The 25,680-nt window shown below is 39.7% G+C and overlaps 1 protein-coding gene across 4 annotated transcripts in view; it reads left to right on the top strand.

Moving 5' to 3' along the window:
- LOC102034892 (cohesin subunit SA-2-like) overlaps positions 1-25,680 on the top strand; it is a 75,258-nt gene that overhangs the window by 26,620 nt on the left and 22,958 nt on the right. For all 4 annotated transcript variants that reach the window (XR_004081897.1, XR_004081899.1, XR_004081898.1 and 1 more), the window contains exons 13-28: positions 4,874-4,981; positions 6,938-7,040; positions 7,871-7,988; positions 8,856-8,959; positions 9,396-9,488; positions 9,574-9,663; positions 10,637-10,840; positions 12,390-12,466; positions 13,416-13,503; positions 14,516-14,593; positions 16,315-16,407; positions 17,063-17,231; positions 19,806-19,951; positions 20,889-20,990; positions 22,301-22,455; positions 22,558-22,686. Coding sequence is in view for 1 of the 4 variants with exons in the window: in XM_031058351.1 (XP_030914211.1) it covers positions 4,874-4,981; positions 6,938-7,040; positions 7,871-7,988; positions 8,856-8,959; positions 9,396-9,488; positions 9,574-9,663; positions 10,637-10,840; positions 12,390-12,466; positions 13,416-13,503; positions 14,516-14,593; positions 16,315-16,407; positions 17,063-17,231; positions 19,806-19,951; positions 20,889-20,990; positions 22,301-22,455; positions 22,558-22,686 (1,857 nt within the window). In the remaining 3 variants the exon portion in view is untranslated. The remainder of the gene's footprint in view (positions 1-4,873; positions 4,982-6,937; positions 7,041-7,870; positions 7,989-8,855; positions 8,960-9,395; positions 9,489-9,573; positions 9,664-10,636; positions 10,841-12,389; positions 12,467-13,415; positions 13,504-14,515; positions 14,594-16,314; positions 16,408-17,062; positions 17,232-19,805; positions 19,952-20,888; positions 20,991-22,300; positions 22,456-22,557; positions 22,687-25,680) is intronic.

Raw genomic sequence — 25,680 nt, 5'->3', positions numbered from 1 at the left:
TATACTTAGTTTTTTTCAAATCCATATTTGTATTTTCTTCTTGTGTGTTTCTGTGAGCTGAGATTTTTTTTCCTTCTTGTTTGTTGCTTGTTGTCTCAATTGAATGCCAGTCTTTGGGCTAGTAGATTTCTGTTTTTAACACAGCATGATGTGATCCTGAACGGAAATGAGCCTATGAGGTTTAGCATAATAGAAATTATTAATGGTACTGAATTATGCATAATTGTTAGCATTAATGTTGCAAAGGATCTGACAGGGAATAGAACTAGGGAGGAAATAAAGAGGGAGAAAGCATCAGTGACAATGAGAGACCAAGGTAAAAAAAGCATTGCCTTTTAGGAGGCAAATTAGTTCAGTATGCCTACTGCTAGACAATTCTGTTAATTTTTGTATGCTTAACTACCTAAAAGCATAGAGGGATTTTGGAAAAGAGCAGCAAAAGTAATAAGGTAACCACAGTAGATGCACAGGGAAAGGTTACAGGTGGTGTTGGTAGGGGCACAAATCTACAATTAGCTTGAATATGTAAGTAGCCCAGGGGAAAATGACTTTGATTTACTTTAGTTAAACGTAATTAGAAATTAAACTGAGTTTTAAACAGAAAACACATCGGTCTGCCACAGCATAATCACAGTGTGTTGCAACATGCTAATCCCATTGTACTGTGGGTGGGAAAGGACTATTGTTACATTTTAGTGGCAACCATATTGTCATTTTGCTGATCACCAAAGTGTGTCTTGAAATAACCTGCAATGAGAGCAGAGGAGTGAGAGTGAAATTGCAGAACAGTTTAGTAGTACATGATTTTTGTACTTAAATTTTTTACTGCAGACATTAGCATACTTTTAACATACATTGTTTTTTGGTTGATAGTGCTCCATGCACATATACTACTTTTACAATGCATCTGCAGATTTGGATGTTTAACTTGACTTAATTTTAAATGCAAAGTGACCAGATTATTTTTTGATTGAGATGCTATACCTTGGATTGTCATCACCATAATGTGTACCAGATCTTACCTTGCACAGCCACTAAAAACAAAGACTAGAATAAAACTCTGTAAAGTGCATCAGGTATGGTTTTATTTTACTCTTGTGATTTTGATGGTTATCCTTGGTATGAGCAGACAGCACAGACCAAGTCAAGCTAGACCAGCAGTCATACCTCTTGCATGCAACCAAAGGAAACAAAAAGGAAGATATGAAATCTTTCATCTGGTACCATGTGCAGAACAAAATGGGTCTATGATCTCCCTCTAGAATGTCCCAGTTTCCTCTGGGACATGAAGACTGGGACATGTTCGTACTGAAGTGCAGAGAAAATGGTATGTAATGAGATTGGTATGTGGAAGGCCATGCCTGTTTATTTTTAGGTACCTAAACACTGGCAGGCACTTCTGGCTTAACCTTTATCTGTTGCTTGGCATGCTGAGGCTGTAAATTTGCAGCAGTATTACTGCTGTATTTGAAGTATTCTTTGTGTGGTTGATGATTGCCTGATGGATGTAAAAAAGAAAGGCACACATTAAGTGTGGTAGTGTTAGTGATTGCAGGTGTAGTCAAGTGCTGCTGCTTGCAGAGGCAGGTAAAATGCCTGAGCACTCATTTCAGGGGGAGTTACAAGCCTAAACGTCATCATGGTCAGATAGTAGTGGTTGAACAGTAATAGTAGTAGTACTGCACACAGGTATTCCCTCCCACTCAAGAAAGGGAAAAGCAGAAGATCAGGTGCTCAGGTGGTGTCAGGAGTGTCTGTCAGGTTGTGTTGCAAAGGAAATGGATTCTTCTCCCTTCCTTTGCTTCTCTGCTGTTTGGGGGTGCTTCCTTTGCAGCTGGAGCAGCATCTCACCTACTTATGTCTCAAGGAGGGAGGAAATAATACTGCACTAGATTAATGTAATGGATAGATTCCCAACCTCTTAGAAAACAAAGTTAAAAATGGGGAGGTTGGGATTTTGGAAATCACAGAGTGGCTGAAGTTAGAAGGGTTATCTGGTCCAACCCCCTACTTGAGAAGAGTCATGTAGAGCGCATTGCCCAGGGCTGTGTCTGTATGGCTTTTGAGTACCTCCAGCAATGGAGACTCCACAGCCTCCCTTGGCATCCTGTGCCAGTTCTCTGCCACCCTCACAGTAAAAACATGTTTCCCAATGTTCACAAGGAGCCTCCTGTGTTTCTGTTTGCGCCTGTTGCTTCTGATCCTGGGTACCAGGAGCAGAAGCCTTTCTCTGTCTTCTTACTCCCACCACCAGCTACTTACACACATTGCTAAGATCCCCCTGAACTTTCTTTCCTCCAGGCTGAACAGTCCGTGCTCCTTTGACCTTTCCTCAAAGGAGAGATGCTTCAGTCCCATGAAAGTTGATCCCCAGATCATCTCTGTGACCCTTTCTTGGTCTCTCCCCAGTCTGTCTCTTGTACTGGGGAGCCCAGCCCTGGACACAGCACTGCAGGTGTGGCTTCACCAGTGCTGTGTAGAGGGGAAGGATCACCTTCCCAAACCTGCAGGTAACACTTAATGCAGATTGGGATAGCATTCACCTTCTTGTCAGCAAGAGAACCTTGGTGGCTCATGTTCAACTTGGTGTCCACCAGGATTCCTTTTCTAAGGATAGAAAATAACTATGGAAAAGCAGTTTCATTAGTACTGGAAAGGAAGAGTCCTTAATTTCTATCAAAGAGATAGATATTGCTTAGGTCTTCAAGCTATCTGAACAGTTTAGTCAAGGAACTCTTTTAAAATATGAACATTCAGGTATTGCATTCATTTTTTCTATAAATGTGCTAAAGAGAGAAAACCTGAAATACAAAGAAGAAAAAAATTAAATATAATAAAATGTATGCACTTGACTGGCATGTTCATACAGGAAATTTCATTTAAGCATAAGAAAAAGGTTTTTCACTGAGGAGTGATCCAGTACTGGAACACATTGCCAGAGATGTTGTAGAATCTATGACTTCATGGATTGGACACATCAACCTGCTGTAGCTGATCCTCTTGTGATGAGCAGGGGGTTGGAGCAGATGCTCTGCAGAGGTGCTGACCATCCTCAGTGCTCTATGATTCTGTATTGGTTCAGTTTGGATCACCATATGTTTGTGAAATTTCTTACATTCCCAGCTTCCACTAGTTTTGAAAAAAAAATATATAGAGGAAAAATGACAAAGACATCTTCATGGAAACTAGTGCTTTAAAAGAACTCAATAATAGATTGACATTTAAAAGAATGAAAGAAACATTGTCAGACTGCTGTTTTTTCTGTAAATTCCCCATAGCCTTTTAATATTTATTATATCATGTCTTTTTATTCCTGTAAGTGCTCTTTGTTGTCATTCTTTGTTTTACTCTCACTTGTTAAACTTGTAGAAGTTTAATAAATTTGATCATTCATGGCTTCACAGGACACACCACTGCTTATTCATGTGCTGTAATGCACCATAAAACCATATTACTTGTTTCATTTTTTTACTGCTTAACATCAATAAACACATTTTTACTCTACTTTCCCAGTTCTGTAGATAGTTAAATGAGTGACATAAATATTTCTCTTTATGGTGATTTCTTGATATGTATTCCTTTACACTTCCTATATGTTCTAATACGGCAAATATATTCTCAAGGTAATTGCATGTTTAAAGAGTCCACCAAAACCTGCCTTAAATATGTAAGGCAGCTTTTATTTCAGATTATCCTGTGAGACTGATTCATCACTTTTGGGGACATACCATTAGCACTTTCATTTAAAGACCTTTTTAATGGATGCTCCAGTGATAATGTCACCTAGTGTGAGCTCACTTCTTTTTCGGTCAGGTTGGAGGATATATTTGGGGCTTTGTGACTTGTGAGGATGCTAAAGGATGAAATGGGTTGGAGACAAATGGGCAAGCATAGGAAGGACTGCTGTTTTTTTGTAGACATTACCCTTAGCTGGAGAATAGCATGAATCCTCAGTTATAGAGAGGGTGTTGGACCACAGGTGTAGATGGTTTTAAAATGTTACTGCTCGAGGATTGAATGCAGTGATCAATAAAAACCCTTTCCTCTCTGCTGGGTGTAGTAAGTGTCAGGATCTCCTATGTTGCTCTTTCATTCTCTGAAGTAGCCTAGTCCAGTGACATTGTTGTGGCAGTAAGAAGCAGGTATTTGGAAACTGTAATCCTGGCTTTGGGCTTCACTGCTGTGGTACCTCTTCATTCGGTTATTCAACCTTGATGCTTCAGTTTCTTTTTTGTAAATAGTTGATACGAATACCATTTCTACCTCCCAGAGAGTGTTCTAGGTGTACTTGTTGGCATGTGGTGTTCTCAAGATGTGTAGCTGAATGAAAAAAGTCATGACTTTGAATGTGTTTGTGCAAAGAGGTCACAGCCATAAGTGTGCCATCAAGAATGTGTTTTGATTTATTTTTGTGGGACTCTAGTGTAATAGAATATAGGTTTTAAAATACTGGAATAAATTACTTAAGAATAATTTGTATTACAGAATGAAGGTTTCTAATTGTTTATTATCTTCTATGGTGAATGTCTAAGCATAAAGTAAATGCATGATTTTCCTGTTTTACTAGTATTACTGTTTTTACCATGATCACTAATCAACTGTAATTATACTTTAAATTAACATTTGTGTCCATGCAGTGGGCCTGATTTGTCATGGCTTACACAAACCTCTGTTTCTCTACACAGTGAGTAAAGAAACGCTGCCAATTTTGTTTGAGAGCATTTTTAGAAATGCCCTACAAAAATTTACACATAGCTGTGTAAACAAGTTGCACAGTTATGGAGAATCAAGCCTAGTAAAAGCTGGACATAGCATTCATGCTATTCTTTGCAGATAAACCTGGCCTATAACTTCCGTTGTTATTTTTGCCTAGGAACTGTGGGGATGTGTTATCAGCTGAAGACTGTGAAATGTTATACCAGTTTGTTTATACCACTCACCGGCCGCTTGCAGTAGCAGCTGGGGAATTCCTTTATAAAAGGTATCTCTGCCTGCCTACTTCTTGCATAGTCTCATTTGTTTTGGAATTAAGTTGGATTTATTTAAGGGGGATATTAAGCATTAATTTTTCTGATGAAAGTGTGTGCCACCTTTCTTCTGGTAATCAAAAGAGAAATGCTGTCTGGGGGTAATTGCATGTTTTCCTGCACAGCCCTGAAACAATAGGTGTGAGAAAAGTTGCAAGACTAACACAGGGAATATGAAACTAATTGATCCACAAGTGCCATACTGTGTTGAGAACATGCCCTCTTTCTCTCTGCTTTCCTATTGCTTTGCTTCTTACAAGCTAATCTGTCACCTGGCATCTGCTGGATTTTCATAGTTTGGTGATTAATCACAAAAATGGCCTTCTCGTCTCCCTTTGGAAGTTGCCTTATACATTGTAAAGGTTTTGAATAATGAGACATGCAGCAGATTAAAAAGCCCTCCCAATTTCCTGTCAGGTTAATGAAATACAGGGTTTATCTTCCCCAGGAGTAACTCTTATAAATGGGCTTCTTATAGCAATGGTTGCATGAAGTTGTATGGAGTTGGCATGCTAAAAAGGGAAGAGATGAATATTCTGTCTTTACTACTGAGAGAAATAATCTTGACTTACAAAAAGAAATGAAAATAAAAATATTTAGGCAAGGATTTTGTGGGGGGACATTCAGAAATAATAATTGTGTTTTCACGCATACAGAATCTCTTCCTAGTTGCCTTTTCCTGTGTAACTGAAATGTTGGCATTCTGGAATTTGTGGAGCTAAGTCCAACAGAAAGACAAATGAAGAGAAACTTCTGTTTTGATGAATCTGCTGTTACATCTGCTAGACTTAGTTGTTTGTGTTGGTCCTAATATGCTCTCATAAATTAGATGTTTCTCCTCTCAGAACTCTGCTGCATTTTGCTACCAAAGTGGTTGCCCTGATAACTTCACTTTTTCTACCCAGCTTGCCAGTGCCTTGTGGACACCTTGACCCTGTAAATCTCATCCTTGTTCTTGTTTGTCCAGTGCTTCTCTCCAGCACTTTTTCCAGTATAGAATGTTGGCTTTGGTATGATAAGAGATGTTAGTGACACCCTCCTTTCCCTGGTTATACTGCTAAGTTTTAGTATAAATGCTTATGCTTTCCACCCCTGCTGCCCCTTCTTCTTGGTTTGCACAAAATCTTCTTGCCCTTGGTTTGCACAAAATCTCTTCCATGTTTGCATATTTTAACTTAGGCTACTTAGCTGGCATAAATTATGCTAGCAGAAACTCTTCCTGAATGCACAAGCTTTTGCTGACATTTAGTAGTGTGGTCCAGCTCTTAAATCCAAGCTGTTTGGGCCTTACATTAATCTAGGGATGGCCTCCCTGTATTTATTTTGGGATTAGCACTTTTTGTGGGTAGTAGTCAGACTCATTTTGGATAAAGGGGGAAATGGAAGTGTCATACTGTGCTTCATACCTCAGGCAGAAGAGGAAGAGCAGAGTTTCCACTGTATTTGTGACATTAATTGCCTCTTATAATTACAAGATACTCTGCTTTCCTTAAGAAGCTGCAGTTCCAAGATGCACTGTGATGTGGATAGTGGCTGTGTGGTAATATCTCTGCTGTGTTGTTAAGGTTTTAAATTTGGCCTAGAGCAAGCCTCTTTTCAAGCATGAGCAAATGCCTATGTCATTGTATGGTCGGTTTATGGAATCTGCATCCATCATCCAGAAGGGTGGCAGGGTACCTGTGAAATTGTCAGAAATAGTCTCTGCATCCACAGAAATAGCATGTCTCTCGTAATGGAAAGCAATCTCTTTTCCTTTCATCTTATAAAAAAGTCTAATGAGATTTGGGGTCAATAAGTAGACACTTGAGAGAAATACCGTCCTTGTGATCTTGTCAGAATTAGTGTTACATTGGTAAATGAGTGTAAGGAGAATGTGGCAAAACTGGACTGACTTGCTTTTCTTTTGGCAGGCTGCTTAGTCATGGGGGAGATAAAGTACAGCCCAAAGGAGGAAAGTTTGGGGCGAGCACTGACCAGTTGAAAAGATTAATACACTTTTTCCTGGAGAGTGAGGTGAGAACTGCCTGTGCAGTAAGCCTTTTAAATCCAGTGTTGCATGTTAAATCAATTATCTTCTTGCTTTTGAAAGCAATTTCTGTTGGTGAGCTCTGAAATGTGTGGTGTTAGAAATGTTTTTACTCTCTAGGTTAAGTTTTTAATGAAGCCATTTTTGTTCTGTTGTATTAAACCTAATTTACAAGTATGCTAATGGGGAGAATCAGTGCTGAGGCAGTTTCTGGAAACAACCAGGAAGACTAATGCCACCAAGTGAAGGTTTTTTGGTATGTGTCCATGTCTTTCTGGAGGCAGATGTAGGTTGCTGTACCATGGCTCCATGCTGACAAAGACTGTAGTTTTATGAGAGTTTTATCAGCTTAAGTGCTGATAAACAGTTCACAGTTTAGCATTTGCAGTGGTGCAGATCTCTATCTGGCCAAAGTGTCTCAGGCACGGCAGTTTTGAATCTTTTGCAAAGAATTGGATGGATGACTTGTTTCTAGTCCTGTGACTGCATTTTTGGCTGTTACAGTCAGCAATATAAAGCAATACAGAAACTAGTTTCAGAGATTATTTAATTTAAATTTAAATCTGTATTAAAAGGGAAAATTACATTTCTTTGCCTACTTTTCCTGATTTTTTACCCCACTTTCCTGCTTTGTATCAGATTGAAGACATGGTGTTTAAATGCTGATTGGCCTGGAAATAAATATGTTGGAATACTGCATTTGAATATATATGTGAATGACAGAGCTTTGTCATATGACAGAGGGAGAGGAACATATGAAGCTGTATTTCTTTTAGTGATGTGTTTGCTTCTATAAGCTTGTGTTTTTAATCCCTAGCTACACAAACATGTTGCATACCTAGTGGACAGCTTGTGGGACTGGGCAGGCAAATTCCTGAAGGACTGGGAGTGCATGACCACTCTTCTATTAAAAAATGCTGAAGAAGCTGGAGAAGGTGGGTAAGCAAAGAATTTAGTTTTGTCAGAATGAATCTCCCCATGCTATTTTTTGAACCTTGTCTTAGGTAGTTTAGGATTATTTCATATTGCAGTACCATTTGGTCCCAAATTGTTGTCTCCAAGTGCCACAAAGCAGATGCAACTCAATGCACTGCTGGTGTAATATTTATATCAACATACTTGTTTTATTCAGTATTCTGTATTTATGCAATGTTAGTTTAGAACCTGTCCAGTAAATACTTGTGTAATTAAACTGTAATGCTTATGTTGTGTTCACTTTGTTTGTCCAAAACTGTAGAATCTAAAAGTGTTAATAGATTGAAATGCAGTTATTGTCAGGCTTCTACTCCTTCCTCAAAAGAAAATGAGTAATGTATTGAGTTCACTAACATTTAACACTAGAGGTTTTTTTTTTGTAGAATTATTTTGAAGTGAACTTAAATAAATCTTTAAAGTCCCTTCCAACCCAAACCATTCTGTGTATAGTTGTTGTAGACCTGGAGTTGGTTGTGTGATTAAAATCAGTTTGTAGACCCAGTGAGTTAGAGCGTTTTGGTACTCAAAGAAGATGCGTCCTGATTGAGACACTAGTCAGTGGGGAACCTCATTAAAACTGCCTGTGTTTTTGCAAGCCCAGCTGCCCCAAAAAGTTAAGCCATTAAGGGATTAATGGTACTCACTAAATGTAGAATAACTTCCTTCAAATGAAGTCAAACACTCTTTAGCTGTTTATTTAGCAACACTGCATCTCCCATTCTTTAGTGTCCTTCCACAGTTCTTCAGGTAAATGAGTAGACTTTACATCAATTGTTGCTGCATCTTCACTTTTCTGTTGTGTGATGCTGAGACTGATTTACTTCCAGCACTGAGTGATGCCCAGGAAAGTGCTCTCATTGAAATCATCCTTGCAACAGTCAGAGAAGCAGCTGAAGGTCATCCTCCAGTGGGCAGAGGTGCAGCCAAAAAAGTCAGTGCATCTTAGTCTTATTTATTGTCCTGTCATCACATTATCTTTGCCTTGTGTACTTTGCCAGACAGCTTGTTCCTCATTGCAGATGTATCTTAGGAAATAAAATAGCTTATTTTTCTGAAATGTTGCAGTTTCTTTTCACCTCTAGATCTTATTAGAAGTGGATGTTGAAGGAGATGAGCATTAGAGGAGAGCCACTTGAAGCATGTTATTGACAAATGATGAGCATTTTATCCACAACCTATAGCTGTTCAGCAATTTGCATCTAATTTAAGGTCAACAAAAAAAGCATCTGGTTTACTTCATGGAAAAGTGTCTCTATCTTAGGTTGATATGCTTGAGACAATGCAATATAAGTTAAGCTTGGGTTATATGTAAGGTTCCACTCAAATCCCAGAGATTTTATAATTGAAACCAAATTCTTTATTTGCAGATTTTGTCAGTAAAAGAGAAGAAAATCCAACTGGAAGATTGTACCAAAATTACTGAGCACTTTATTATGGTGCTTCCTCAGCTCTTGGCAAAGGTAACTAACAGCTGCTCTATGAATGCATGTTAAATATTTCATGAAAATTCCTGTAATGTACTCATATCCTGTTTTTTCTCTGCAGTATTCAACAGATGCACAAAAAGTGGCAAATCTTCTGCAGATTCCTCAATATTACGATTTAGATGTTTACAGTACAGGACATCTAGAGAAGGTGAATAGGATTTGGGACAATCAGTTCATGTGGAATGTCCTAAATTTAGTTGATAATGTGGGGAATTTAATGGGATTTGGAACAAGTAGAAAATTGTTGAAATACAATGAAATGGTCTCATACCTTAAGGAAAGTGGTCTTATTCAGGCTTTACTTTTTGATTTGGAGCTACAAAAAAAAGCCTTAGTTCTTGTCAGTTCTGATAACGCTGGGTCTGGCCTTGGTGGATAACGATTTGTGGTTTTGTGTGGTAGACCAAGCCCTGGGTTTTTTCATTCCTGGCTGGAGGGAGCATGGATTATGCCATGTATCTTAAGTTGGTGTCTCCCAGGAGTTTACTGCAGAATAGGTTTCATTCTCCATGAAGGCTGACTCCCAGCTGCTGGGGAATGACAGTGAGTGAAAGATAAGAATGGAGATAATATATCTGCTGATGGGAAAGGGATGGTCAGAAATGGATAGATGAAATCCTCGAAATAGCTTAACATATTCTTAAGCAGGGGTGTTTACAGCAGGGCAGTGTTAGGCAAACACTCTGAGGTTAATTTCAGCCCAAAACTTGAACTGGAAGAGAGCAAGTCAGCAGAATGGCACAAGTTACCTCTTCCCACTAAGAATGAAGACTGTTGCTGACGTGATCCAAAACATTCTCCATTGCTGACGGAGACAACTTCTACTGTTTAAAGACAGACCTGTCCTTTGGAAAGGCATTTATTCCCTATGTAGTGCTAGTCATGTATTGCTAAAGTAGAACTTAAAGCAGTTGCTTAATTCTTTAGGAAGATCTAGAGACATAATGATGAAAGAGAGCCATAAATACAGAACAAAAAGTCCTACCCCTCTTCTGCTTAGTCTGGCATTTGTTTCATCTTGTTTATATGACCCATAGGGATATATGGGCCTAGTGAAATGATTTAAAGCATAAGAGGATTTTTGTAGAATTTACCTATAATGCCCCTTTTATCACCTGCAGCATTTGGATGCTTTGCTGAGAGAGATAAAAGACATTGTGGCCAAACACTCCGACATGTCTGTCCTCGAGGCTTCCTCCAGGACTTACTATATCCTCTGCCGTGAGGAAATTGCCATCTATAGCCAGGTGGATTGTGCTCGAACTCAAATGATAGATGAGTTGATGAAGCAGCTTAACCAGCTACTAGATTGCTTCTGGCAAAAGGTGAGTGTGAGGGGTAAGCAGACTGTTTTGCTAGGAAAAAAAAGGAAGACAAAGAAAATTAAGGGGGATATGGAGCTATTCTTTGCCTGCCGTTTCTGCTTGAAGGAGGCAGAACTCTAAAAGATGAGTTTGCACCTTTGAAAAGAATGGTTCTTCACATTTTAATGAAGCAGATATATTTTGGCAGTATATTTTGGCAGGAATAGAGTTGGGAAAATAATAAACAAGGTAGTCCACGCCACCAACAGGGCATTGTATGTCTTTTGGCAGGCTTTTATTGGATGCTGATGTTGTAAAATGTGTCAAGCCAAAAGGTCCCCTAACCTCAGAATTATTTTGTTGATCTGTGCCAGTGTGGGAGAATGTGTACTTGTGAGGAACAAAATGGCTACACCAGATATTCTGGACCTAAGAAATTGCTTTGTAGTTACTCCAGTACTGTGCCAAAGATACTATATGCAAAATCAGCTAGTGAGTGCTGTCAATCTACAGGTGATGAGGCTCTTCCCAAAAAGGTACAGTTCTGTAGTTCTCCATATTTGACTGTACATAGGATGCGCTTTGTGCTGTTACTTGGATGTAGGGAAAAAACCCAAGCAAACAGCAGTCTGTAATGCAGATTGTATAGCTTTGAGGGTCTTGGAAATAATGACTTCCCCTTTGAAAGAGGACTACAGTCTCCCTCAAAGCTTTTCATTAGGTCTAAAAAGCAGAAACAGCTGGTGGGGATATGAATAGCTTGCTGGCTGAGCTGAACAACAGAAGCCTGCAGCTGATCTGATCAACTGTGCCGTCATGAACAGGTGTCATGCCATGGTATGAGAGTTAACACTGGCAAGTTTTTATTGGACACAGGGATATTGCAAAATGTGTCAAGCCAAAAAATCCCCTAACCTCAGATTGGATTAATTTTATTGGTCTTAAATAGAGATCTATGTCAATGTGGGAGAATGTGTACTTATGAGAAACAAGATCAGTGCAAGACCAGGGATTCTTCGACTCCTCTGTAGTGTGATCTATATCTAAATAAAGAGATTTTTTTCTCCTGGAACTCCTCCCTTCTAATTCCTGGTTGTATATTTCGTCCCCCAGAATCACATAGTATACTTGTGGAAACTACCGCAATTGCATCTATGGGAAAGTATTTAATATATTTTTAGCTATCTTTGAATGTGATCTGGCAGCTGGAAGCAGGGAAGGTCAGCACCATGTGAACACTTAGCTTTCCAGAGATCCTTAGCAACTGTGTGAGGGACCATGTTAGACTAATTGCTACTTTTTACTCTGTGTTAGCAATACTGCAGCCTCTATGAAGGCTGCCATTGGTTTATTAATGACAGGGATTTTCCCTCATACAAAATTCCTGTGCAGTTATATTGTTTTCTTTTGACTGTAGAGCAGGACATGGGTAGCGTGGTTAAAGGTAAAGGTTAAAGCGGGGCTGGAGGAGAGTGATCCAAGCTTGTGGGTTGGTTGGGAAGGGAACACAGTCATTCCTTTGGCCCACACTGGTTAATTCCTTTCTCTTTCTCAAACTTCCATGATTTAGGAAGGAGGATTTTGTACGGACGCAGGAGAAATTTCCCGGATGCACTCTACTTTGAGAAGAGTAGCAGCTTTTCATAAGTGAGATCTTTATTTACACAATTTATGTTCCCATGTACTTAAAGTATCAACCTTACAGATGCAAAGTGAAAATTGCTTGTTTATTTTATTGGGTTTTTTTGCAAGAGAATGAAAGTGATCCCTATGAGAGGTGCTGCAAGTTTTAATTTCTTCTTAATAGAACTGTATCCTTGGATATGGAATTATTTTTGGACTCATTACTGTGCATCAGCCCTAATGTGGCTAAGAAGTGTATGCTACAGAATTGAGATGTTGGAGTGGATACAGAGATCCCCTCTATGGTGCCTCTGTCCTAGTTAGATGTTTTTCCACAGCCTTACTGACAATACTGGTGGTCAGTCTGAAGAGGGTATACTGAATGCAGTTGTTCTTTGCAGCAGGTGTAAATGCGTTTTAATTTTAGTTTCTCTGATCATCTTTTGTTAAAAGATTTCTCAAAAGCTTGGCTCTCCAGGGACTGGTAAATTGTTGTGCAAGCTAGTACAGAGGTTAGGGGAACTGGGCCTTCTTCTCAATGTGTCTTTTACCTGTCCAGCCTGCTGGGGCTACTGTGGTTTTCCAAAGAGAAGTCTAATGTTGGGTTGAGAATACTCAAGACTATTAGAAACAATGTTTTAGAGTGGGCTGAGGAAATTGTTCTTTAGACCTTTTTGCGTACTTGAAGACTATGTATAAAGTATAGCAAAAGATACAGAACTCAGGTTTCTTTTTCCTCTCCTCATAACACTGCAGTTTTATGGTAGGAGTGCAGACTCTAAAGCTACGGTCTAAAGACTACAGTATTAGATGATGAAAACTTAATTTTTGCCCCTTATAATTAATATTTAGTTGTTTAATGTTATTGCTATACATCATATGAAGGCAAAAATAGGATACATTTAACCTGTTTGATCAGGTGAGTCTTCATTTCTTGCTTAGTGTATCATTATTATTTCTTTTTCACCCGCAGTGCCCATGATCTTACCAAGTGGAATCTGTATGACAAGACTTTAAGGTTCCTGGTGTTTGAAACAGAACATGGCAGTTTGCCTGTTCTGGTGAGTAGTTAATATTTAACATTGAAAGATGTTTTTCTTGATGAAAGCACAAAGAAATACAAAGTATTAAATTATCTTATATGTCAGTGTCCTATGAGACAGGAAGATACTGTGTCCATTTCTCAATCTGGGAAACTGAGGCTGTCTTTGGTTATTGGAATATGTAAATTCATGCCTCTATATTAATTAAGTTTGGAAATTTTTCAGAACTGTGATAATCATCTGACATCTGGATTGATCCTTTGTCATGTTCAGTACTTCCAATGATTGCATAGTCTCAGTTTCAGTACATATGAAATCATTGGGACTGTGAGGAACCCCTTTTAGATTGCATGTAACCAGAAATTAGAATACTTTGGATCTGTTGCTTACACGTTGACTGTTGTTGTAGTGGTTTATAATTACCACTCAACTGCAGCCTTTTGGTTATCTGATTGCCTCCCCTCAAACACTGTGTGAAGATGAAGTTGTGTATTCTAGGATTGCAAGGTGAAATACTTCAGCAGTTATGAATGAAACCAGCCCATTTGCAGGAGAGAACTTGGGGAGCTTTTTGGCAAGGGGTGAAGTTGAGTTGAGTAGAGAGAGCCTGCAGCCAGTGGGTAGAAGTGGACTCCTTTAGATGGTGCATTGGAGCACCAAGGTTTGGCTTCTGCTCTGAACTGGCCTCTGGAGCAGTCTGCCTTTCATCAAAAGCTTAAAAGAAATCCCAGGGAGCTAAGCTCAAGTGAGCCTCTGGGAATACAGTTTTGGATATGTGGGTTGCTTTCCCTTGAACTCATTGAGATGTCAGAGAAGTTCTGCAGAAGCAAGACCTTAGTAATGAAGTTTCTCAGGGGGCAGTGCTTACTTGTATGTAAACCTGTTAAATTTATTTTAAGGATCTAAATACAACTGGGAAGTGTTCATGCAAGCAGTGTGCAGAATGTCAGGCTTGAATGCTTTGTTTAGTCTTAAGCTTTTTGCTGCTGAGCCTTTAATGTAAATAAAGGGCATGTGTTTTTATTTGCAGATCATCCTACCAGCTCTCCAGTGCACATATTTTTCTCTCCTGTGGCAGCTAGCTGCAGTTTCGGAAAATTCTCCCAAGGTTGGTCGCTGATGTGATTTTGAAACCTGAGGTTGTGCTTATAGAAGTTAAAGCTAATTTTCCTGTTCTGAGATTTCCTGAAAAAGCAAGCTTAGAAGAAGATAGTTTGTCTGTTTTCTTGAGGAAACCAAATAGAATTGAGGCATTTTCTCTCTATCTTATCCTCTTTTTTTTTGTTGTTTTAATCTGTGTGTGCTTTTTCAGTCTGCAGGAACAATGGTTCACCGCTATTTTTACTGCAAAACATGTGCATTAAATTCTTGGGCTTGATGGAGATAAGGAACTTGTCTCACTGCCAAAGAGTTTGTTGTTTTCTTGTTTTAAAGCAACAAAGAATATTAAATGAAAACTCCAGAACATTCTGTAACTTTTTTCTTTTTTTTATTTTCTTGATTTACCTACCTACATATTTCTGTCAGAAAGGTCGAGGATAGTGGTAATTTTCTCATCAGTTGACTATTTACTTTTGTAATTTTTAAAGTACCAAGCTCTAGCAGATATTTCAGAAGCAAATCTAGTTTAAGACACCAGAAGGGAAAACTCTTTTATGTTTTGTTTCATATGTGAATGTGTACCCTTTGGGGCTCCTCCTTATGATGATTTCTGACTCCAGTGAGTGCTGCTTTGTCATTCTGTCCCCTTCCCTGGCGCTCCTGTGCACACAGGACAGGCGCTGACACAGACATTGGTGTGAGGAATGCCAGCTGGGGCGTTACCCGTTTGGCCACTGATTCACTGTCTATTCCTGTCCTGTTCCATTCCTGCATGGATCCCCACATCTCTCACTGCTCCAGTGTGTTCTGCCTTTCACTCCAGACACAGTTAGCTCAGCTTGGTAATGGGGCAGCACATTTTTTAATTTGGCCATTCATATGGGAGCAGATTTTGATTGGAAGCAGATGTGACGGTCCACTCTGCAGGGCCAAATCTGGATGTTGGCAGATAGAGAAGTTCCAAGAGCAAAAAAAAAAATTCCTGGACAGCAGCTCTGTTATTTCCCCTTGCTCCTCCCATAGCAATGTTAAGACAATGTATTGCCCCTCACCTGGTTCTCCTCAGCATGTCCTGGGATGAATCCCTTTTCTTATAAATGTAGAGCTGCATAGCATGAAATCTGCCTCTCTTGTAAGGACATTCCTTTTACAGTGATGGCTCAGACCTCAGTGCAGTGCATCTGGGACCTGGTAGAGGATCAGAAAGTCTTTTGTATGGTTGTGAGCAAACGAAATAGTCTCCCATACTGGATTAATCTTAACAAAGTGTGGTGTCTTAAGTTTCTGAGTGCCAAAGTTTAATTCTATTCCCTTTGTAGTCATTAGGGGAGGAAGGGAGAAAACCAACTCCAGAAGGCAGTGCACATTGAACATTAGGTGGAATGGACCAGAGGTTTTTATGACTCTGCTTCTATTGTTATCACTGCTTTATACAGATAAGATGAAGTGAATAAGAGAATACGTGCTGCCCTCCCTACAGATGGAGAAACAAAGAGTTTGTGACTTGCTGAATTCCACTGGCCTCAGCAACTGTGACAGATGCAGTTGTTCATAGCTAGTAAGCTGTTGTGTGAAATGCCAGCTTCTTTCATCATGTCATCAGCTGTGCTATCTTAAATGAATAATATGAGTGGAAGAAAGATGCAACTGTTGTTTGTTCTGTAATTCTCTGTTGAATTGTAGTCTCTAACATATTGGTCCTTTTGTTTTTCCTAAATGTGTTTTTAGGAGACTCTTTTTCCACTAAGAAGGCAGCTGAGACATTTCAGTCAGATTTGCACATGCTTCCTCCACCATAAGGAAAAAGATGTAAGAGAAAAGGTTTGTGTGTTTTTCTATCACTTAATGAGCATTTGTGCTCAGATCTCCTTTTAAATGCCTGCCCTTTTTTTCGTACTGGTGTTTCATTCTATTAAATTTTTCCTGTGTTTTTGTCTCTTAGCAGAGAAATAACACATAAAAACCCCAGTCTTCAACTATTTATTTTAAATAAAAGCTAAAGTGAAGTTAGTTAAAATGCTACAAGTTAGTGCTGTCTGCATGAGTCCATCTGCAGAACCAAGGCCTCAATCTGAATGAAAATCATTGTGTTTTCTGATTAGACCTATCAGTGTACTGGTTGCTATCATTGCTTCATTCATGTTTTGCTATGAATATTACTTAAGAAATAGAGAAATTCTCCAGTGGTTCATGTGTTAAAAGAGGGGTATTTCAACTTAATACAACTCCTCTTCTTTCCCACAGATCTTTAGGTGGTATTCGTGCATGATACTTGTATACACTGCATCCTATCATACAAGTTTTTTAAGGATTTACCTGGGGCATTTAATCACAGCTGAGGCAAAGAGAAATCTTTAGTTTGCAAAGAAGAAGTGGGATGGAAGCTTGATTGTGTTTGATGGAAATGCAAAATGGAATTGGCACAAAAAGTAACATGGTCTCTAAATCCTCCTTTGGCTTTATTTGCTTGGTACAGGCCTTCATGATACTCTGTGACTGGTTGATGATTTTGAGTCACCTGGATTCAAATAATAATGAAGAAGCAGTTGGACTTCTAGGTTATCTTCCTAACACACAACTTCAGGAAAAACTGTTTTCATTTATCCAGGAACACGTTTTCATGGATGAAGAAGAGGAAAAAAAAGGTTAGACATCTTCATCACTGGAGAAACAATCTACTATTTTTTCTATCATTTGTCATCTGCAGTGAATTCCAGGGAAAAGGGCTGGCCTTTCTTTTGTTGTTTTTAATTGAGTTGCTCCGTTTTTTTTCTGGTTGGGCCCCTTTACAAACAAAAAAACTCTGTAATTCTTTGATCTGTACAGACTGTGGATTAACAAATTTACCTGTATGATGAAAAGGGCTGAAGTAAAGCAGGGCTGGATGAGTAAAAGTGTTTGGTGGACTGACTTCCATAGTCCGGATGATGGTGTTAGAGGAAGGCCTTGCAGTGCTGCAGTGTGTTGCATGGACCCTTCCTAGGCCATCAGAGTAAAGAACCAGTAGATTTTGATTTTGGGGCTGTGGGGCTGATTTCACAGAATTATAGACTGGTTTGGGTTGGAAAGGACATTAATGATCATCTACTTCCAAGCACCTCTGCCATGGACAGAGACGCCTTCCACTAGAGGAGGTTGCTCAAAGCCCCATCCAGCATGACCTTCAACATGGAATGGGGCTTCCACAGCTTTTCTGGGCAACATGTTTCAGTGTCTCAGCATCACCACAGTCAAGAATTTCTTCCTTATGTTTAAGAAATAAATCTGCCCTCTGTCAGTTTAAAGCCATTCCCCACTGTATCACTACATGCTGTTGTAAGAAGTTCCTTTCCTCCTCTCTTGTTGGCCCTGTTTAGGTACTTGAAGGTGCTACAGGGTCTCCCCAGAACCTCCCCTTCTTCAGGTGGAAAAACCCCAACTCTCTCAACCTGTTTTCGTAGGCAAGGTGCTCCAGCCCTCTGAGCATCTTCATGACCCTCCTCTGGACTCACTCCAGCAGGTCCACATCCTTCTTGTCTTGGGGGCCCCAGAGCTGGGCACAGCACTCCAGCTGGGGTCTCAGCAGAGCAGAGTAGGGGCCGAATCAGCTCCCTCACCCTGCTGGCCTCGCTGGTTTGGATGCACCCCAGGACACAGTTGGCTTTTTGGGCTGTGAGCACACACTGCTGGGTCTTGCTGAGCTTCTCATCAGCCAACACCCCCAAGTCCTTTTCTGCAGGGCTGCCCTCAGTCCAGTGGGAAATAGTGTTTGTTGCTCTACTGCCTTTTTTCTAACCCATTTGGATGCTGTATTGAGGTTGTAATTATGAAGGCTGGTTTCTTTTGGGACTGTTTTGAAAATAGATTGTTCATTGTGGTTCTGAGGACAAGTTCAAGTGCCATGCTTTGAAAAAACAAACATTGTTCTAGATTTCTCTGTCTAACTCCTGTCCAGCTGTTCCGATGGAGTTCTCTGTTCAGTTTTGGGCACCACACTTCCTTAGGTCATGGTGTATATGCAAGAACCACTGATGGGCAACATTGCATGGCCAAAATTGCAACAGGGAAATAGTAAGAGAATCTGAATTAGGAAAGATACAGTAGAAAAGATTGCACAAGTAGGTTGTAGTATCCTAGTTGTGGGAGTTATTGAAGCATGTTATGTTTCAGGATGTTTACATTATGTATCTGAAACTGATAAAATTGATACTGCTTTGGGTTAGATGGCCTGAGATCTTTTTCAAACCTTTATTCTGTGATGCCTTCAATTTTTCAGTTCTCCCCACAAAGGATCCCTTTCACCACATTGCAGATTCTTTCCTGAACAAGTGATTTTGTGATGCAAGGTGTGTTTGTCTGTGTGCACAGCTGGCAGCTGGTTTATTTCAGTTTAAACTCTAACTTTCAGATACTTCTGATCAGTCATTTGCCTTATGTTTGTTTCCAGGCCCACAGTCATTCTAGAAGCAGAAACAGTCCACACCAAAATTATAGGTCAGAGACTGAAGTCTTTTGGTAGTTGATAGCTCACATGTGCAGCAAGAGAGAGTGTGTCTTGGCTTTCCTACTGCAACAAACTCTCCCCAAACACCTTTGTAGCACTTTTGGAATACTCTTAAGAGTATCTTTTTCCCATGAAAAGTAAAAGAGATACTTAAGAGTATCTCTTTCCCATGAGTTATCCAGCTAGTAACTAACTCATGTTCCAGACACTTGTTCTTAATGCTATTAAGTGACTTTCCTTCCTTTCACTCTTGTTGATAAGCACTTGGAGAATTTCATTGGAATTTGGAGAATTTAATTGGAACTCTTGCTGATGGTGTGCTTTTGTAGGGTTTCCAGTGAGTTATGTGCTCTTTTCTACCATCTGTTTTATTCTACCAAAAAAAATGTGGTTGCAGTTTTTCAGGTCCCTTCCATTTGGTGTGTTTGTGCCTTTTATTCTACTTGCTGGTTCAGTTCTGTAGCTGTGAGCAGTGTTGTACTTGGAGATTCTGACTAGTAGAAATGCCAAAGTCCTATGAAGATCAGAGTAGGAGAATGGAAGAAGACTTTTCACTGTTACCAACTGGAGCTTTGAAATGGGAATAAACCCGTGTTTTGTGATGTACACAGGAATGAGCACTGGCATCTGTTCCTGAACAGCTGAGTCTGTGCTATTTAGGTGAAAGTTGGTCATTTAAACTGAGATACCTTGAATAAAGTAATAGAACAAAGCTTCAATGCTTTTGTTTCCCTAGATCTGACAGAAGAGGGAAAGGATGAAGCTTGCAAACTTGATGACTTGCACAAAAAGCGGAGTCTTCTGGCAGCATATTGCAAGTTAATAGTGTATAACGTGGTAGAGATGACTGCAGCTGCTGAGATCTATAAGTATTATGTGAAGGTAATGTTTTAGATAAGGTTGTTCTTCCTACCAGTGAATTGTAGTTTTTGAAAGTGTCTCCAGTGTTTGTGAAAGATAGGGTGTTAATAAGTGTTATGGCTCAGAGTCCTGGGATAATCACAAAAGGGTATAGAATCAAGCAGGAGTGGGGCAGAGCTCCTCTCTTGGCTCCACAAAGGTAGTGACACAAAAGGGTATAGAATCAAGCAGGAGCGGGGCAGAGCTCCTCTCGTGGTTCCACAAAGGTACCTCACTGCAGACAAAGCAAGTGAAAATTGAGGAGAGGATGTGTCTGTCTGGACATCTGCTCCGCAGCTTCTCCAGAGAGGCCACTGCAGAGCAGCAGTTTATGGCTGGAGGGTGACTCATGTGTTGAAGTTCTCACACTGAAGCGTTCAGCTTAATTCATACAGCTCACACAGTGCATATGCAGGTGCCTACATTTCACAGGAGTCCCAGGGTTTAGATGACCAGGGTTTAGCAACTCGAAAGGGGGTTTCTGGAGGGCCAAGAACATCAGAGTGGGCAGTTTCCTTGAGTCAGCTGACAGAACTCTGGAAATACCTGAATATGAATCTTGTTCTTTGCTTCATTGGCAAGCACTGGTAAAGTACAGAAAACTCTATTTGTCTCCTGATGAGGCTTTGCTCTTTTTAAAGAATTACAATTAATTACGAATTAAGCATTGACAATTAATTAGTTGTTAATACTTAACAATTTCAGTGTAACTTTGATCCTCACATTACTCTTCAAGGAGCATACCATTGCTTTACATATGAAATATAAAAGATCCAGTTTTCATCTTTTAACTTGCATGTTCTGATAGTGGGAGTGTTTTAGGAACTTCTTGTGTCACTTGAACAGTCATATGGTTTGTGTTCTCCCAGTGCTAAAGAAGGGGAATGATAACTCTCAATTGTTTTGTTGCTGTTAATAGACCTACAGTGATTTTGGAGACATAATTAAAGAAACATTAAGCAAGACGAGGTACAATGACAAAATTCAGAGTGCCAAGACACTGATTCTCTGTCTGCAGCAGGTAAGGTTAAGATTAAAGCAAGAATCTAGGTGCTCTTATGACAGCTGTATTCACAGTGAAGATTTTTACCTCCCATGCCATAATTATTCAAAATCATTAGAAAACCTAGTGACAGAATTTACTTCCTTTCCTGCACTTTCTATATGTATGCTGTTTTTGGATGTCATAATTAAAACTCCTTTCAAATCATTACACTTATCTTAAAAGGTGCTTTTGTCCACGATGTTTTTTGGTCATGTTTTTAATCTTCAAGTGCATAGTATATTTGAATTGATGTGAGATATTGAAGTGTTTCTTGGGACATGATGTCTCTTAAGTTTAATAAATGTTAAGGATCTTACGCTGTGTTTTATGGACTACCTTAATTCCTGCTCAATTTGAGGACTCATGGATGTGCCTGTATCTGGTCAGCTCCAACCCCCCCTGTATTTTCAGCTTTTTTTTTCTGGAGGAAAGTGGGTTGCAGCTCTTCTGAAGGGTCTCAGTTGCTTGCAGCTGCTGACTGATAGCCAGTTAGCTATTTTAGCAGCTGCTTTTGCCAGCTCTGCCCGTGGCCATAGCTGCTTCTAGCCTGGAGTCCTGCTGTAATCCAGAGAGCAGGCTCCTCCCGGGGATACTGACACATGAGCTTTGCTTATTTCACACACATTGCTGGGGGCTTAGATCTGTGAACCAGCCCTTGAAATCTGAGCTTAGATGAGTCTAAGCAGCATTTGGCTACATATATTCTGCTGACATAGTCAGGACTTTGTGTTTAGGTATCACATAGACAACAGGCCCTTTTTGGCCTTTGCCTGACCTTGAAAGTTAACAGGTTGACAAGAACAAGCTACTTCCATATTCTATTAGAAAAAAAACCCCAAAGCACAGTTAATTGAGCTCAAGATGTGCTTTTGACCTACTCTTACTCTCTGAAATGGGACTGTGGTAGTGCCAAACTTGCTGCTTTGTATCTGCACTGTGCTACTCTGAAAGCATCTCAGGCAAATTAGGCCTCTGGGGCTTGGTTCAGAAGACCCAAGAGGAGATGAGGTCAGTGGGACCATCATCTTCAGGAATCAGTTTTCTGTTTATGCATGTCATTTTTTTATTTTTATTTTTTAATTTGTGCCTGCCTTAGGAGCACATCAGTGTTCTTTGTGTCAGTTCCTTGTCGTTGTTCCATGCAGTACTTCAGAAGCACATGGCTTACCTGCTCTTCTGTGAGGCTCCTCTCTGTGTGAGGTGGCCATGCCTGTCTCTCTGTCTGCCTGGTGCTTTGTTTGCCTGTAGGATTACTTGTGTTTGCTTATCTGAGACTTCTCTTGCAGCTGTTTCAGACACATGCAGAAAGCCAAGACAGCAGTAATGGTGTGGACTTCTCCTCTCCTTCCTTTGCAAACATCAAAGAACTTGCTCGTCGCTTTTCACTAACATTTGGTTGGGACCAAGTGAAATCTAGAGAATCTATAGCCATGATACACAAGTATGTGCCATGTAGCATCGTGTTGTCCATGGTCATTGCTCTTGTTAGTTGTCTTTTTTATCTGTTTTATTACTCTGTTCTTTTCTGTTTTTCTTTCAATAGGGAAGGGATTGAATTTGCTTTTCAAGGAGCTACTGGAGTAGATGGAAAATGCTTGCCTCCTAACTTGAGCTTTCTGTTAATCATCAGTGAATTTTCCAACAAGCTGCTAAAGCCAGACAAAAGACTAGTGTAAGTTAAGTGCTTGTACACCATCATACACAGTTTGTGATTTGTGTATCCCTGTACAAAGGACACTTGAACTTCAGTGTGGCAGAATTTGCACAAGGGCTCTTCTGAGAACCTCAGAAATCAGTCTGCCCCTCAGGCTGTTAGTTTGAGACACACTTGTTGAATTTTGTAGTAGTAGTTATTTCAGTTTGTATGTGCAATAAGCATTCTAGATTTTTCTTACACATAGTTGTGGCCACATATGGCAATTCTTCTGAAGGAAAGGCTATTAGTTTGGTGGAAGGGATTTGTGACTTGACTGGTTAGTGGAATGGCAGGGATGCTTTTTTGAACAGAAAAGTAAATAAAAATATTGTGGAAGAAATAATGCAGGGATCATTATTTTGTAGTTATCTATTTCCACAGCTTCAGGCCTCAATTATGTGAATTCCATGGAACATATTTGAAATAAAAATATATGTGACACTCTTCATAATATAGATATTTAAATCCAAGAATTTTCTATTTACATGGGAATATGCCCTGATCCAGTGGGCCCATGTTTTACAGTGGTTTAAATATTTACATTTAATGATATTAGAGTGATAGCCTTATTTTTGCATGACTGGGGTATTATGCACCTGAATAGAGAGATATATGGGTATGTATCTTATTCCTTTCTTCACCTGCCTCAGCTCTGATAATTTGTGAGATGGACGTAACATTCTTCCTTCTATTTAACCTTTAGCTTTATTTCCTTAGTCAGTGCTGTTCATTTGGATCTGGATCTCTGCACTTCATTATTTTAGTTACAGATACTGTAAAAAACAGGTATTTCCATTTTCCTGAAAGCATATTTGAAGATGTGGGACAGTAAGACACATCTGACTTTTTGCATTTCTGAGCAAATCACTCCAGTAAACAACAAGAAAAGTTTTACTTTTGAAAGGAAGTCAGCAGAAAGGGAAGAAAACCAACTGTAACATCTTTCTGAGCTCTGTGTAACTTGCTTGTTCCTGTGTCATTTTGTCTTACATTGGAGGAGAACTTCCATGGGAATCATTAGCTGGGTTTATGTAACCTGGGTCAAGAATAGTAAAATGTCTATTTTCCTGTTACTTCACATGGCACAATTTATTAATGATTGCCATCAATACAGACAATTCATTTGAAAAAATTGATTTAAAGCTGGAATGCAAAATGCAGAAGAAAAATAGTCAACATACACTGATTACAGACCCATAATCGATGGGTATGGATAACTTCATTTGCTAATCTTGCATTTTTCTCAGATGAGAATCTTTGAGGTCTGCTGCTAAAATTAGTTTTCATAGAATCCATAGGACCTCAGGGTTCATCTAGTCCCAACCCCCCTGCCATGGGGAGGAACAGGCCTCCACTAGACCAGGTTGCTCAAAGCCTCATCCAACCTGGCCTTGAACACTTCAGGGATGGGGAGTCCAGAACTGCTCTGGGCAACCTGCTCCAGTGCATCACCATGGTCCCAGTCAGGAAATTCTTCCTAATATCTAATCTAAACTCACTCTCAGTTTAAAGCCTTGTCCTATCTCTACATGCCCTTATAGAAAGTCCCTCTCCAGCTCTTTTGCCAGCTCTGTTTAGGTACTAGAAGGTGCTGTAAGTCCTCCCCAGAGCCTTCTCTTCTCCAGGCTGAATAATGCAAACTCCCTCAGCCTGTCTTCATAGGGGAAGTACTCCAGGCCCCAGTTTGGACAGTTTCTGTAAAACTCTGTCCATGTTGTCTGTATTTTAAAGAGCTGTAAGCTTCTGTGGTGACACTCAGGCAATAAGCAGATTTTTGTTAAACCATCCTTGAAAAACTGTCATTTCATTTACCTCCCGGGAGTAGTTTTTAATTAAACAAGAGGAAAATATTTAATTGTTGATGGGGCAGATCAAAGCTAAATCCTGATATTTTTTTTCCTAGGACTATATTAAACCTCTTGATTAGAGGATATATCCTGGAAGTATATTCCTGAATGTATCAGATACATTTGATGCATTCAGGTAGGTTTATTCATGGAAAGGTTTTGTGGAAAATAACAGAACCTAGCAGGGAATGCTTACTGCTTTGGGCCTTCCCTCTGCTGCTGGGAACAAATGGGAAACAATAAAATTTGCTAGAAGGGAAATTGCAATTTATCCACAAGTAGGTTCATACTATGTTTCTAGAATAACAGTTTCTATTCTGGGAGGCCTTAAGTGCCTTGCAGAGGCTGGAGATTATATTTCCTCTTAGAAATATTTAGGTTTAGTTCCATCATAAATTATTGGATGGAATGTTTAAGGTCAACATGAACTTTGAGAAACAAACATCTGGTTATTTTCATTTTTCTTATTAATCATGGGATTGATGTCCAGGTCAATATGTTAACATATGTGAACGTACCTGTAACAGATGAGATACAGAATATGGGCATTTGTTAGAAAGGACTATATTTCAACACCATGGAAGTATATGGACTTTAACCCTCTCCCCTGTAATTGCACAGGCTTTAGCAGTAAAATACCTGGCTTGTCAGTTGCTCTGTGCCACAAAATGCACACAAGAAATGAATTGCTGAATAGCAAGCAGCATGAAGGGCCTGATTCCTGAATCAGTAGGAGTCTTTCCATTGACATTGATAGCAGTTGGATTAGACCCTGAAACTGTAGTTACAATATGTTCTTGTTTGAAACCAACAAATTCCATTACCAGGGTTTCTTGATCCCTGGGGCCCCAGAGTCCAGGACTCTAATTGTTTCGGAGCCAGTGCTTACCCTGACCTCCTCTCAGCACAGGTTTTCGTGTTTTGCAAAGCAAATGAAACGTCTGATATTTTCCAGGCCACTCTCCTAATAAAAAAAAAAATAATTTGCACAGGCTGGTGTTAAAACTGTCACTTCTGGTATTTGCTAAGGTGGGGTCTGTTTTAACAACACTGGGCTTGATTTTAAAGTGATGAACTGTAGCTGAAATGTGGTGAATATCCAGTTTCTAATCCTGAGTCAGAC

This window comes from Geospiza fortis, unplaced genomic scaffold (genome assembly GCF_000277835.1).
Source record: "Geospiza fortis unplaced genomic scaffold, GeoFor_1.0 scaffold366, whole genome shotgun sequence".
Lineage (NCBI taxonomy): Eukaryota > Metazoa > Chordata > Aves > Passeriformes > Thraupidae > Geospiza > Geospiza fortis.
The sequence above is the reverse complement of the archived record's forward strand: the minus strand, read 5'-3'. Positions and strand labels throughout refer to the sequence as shown.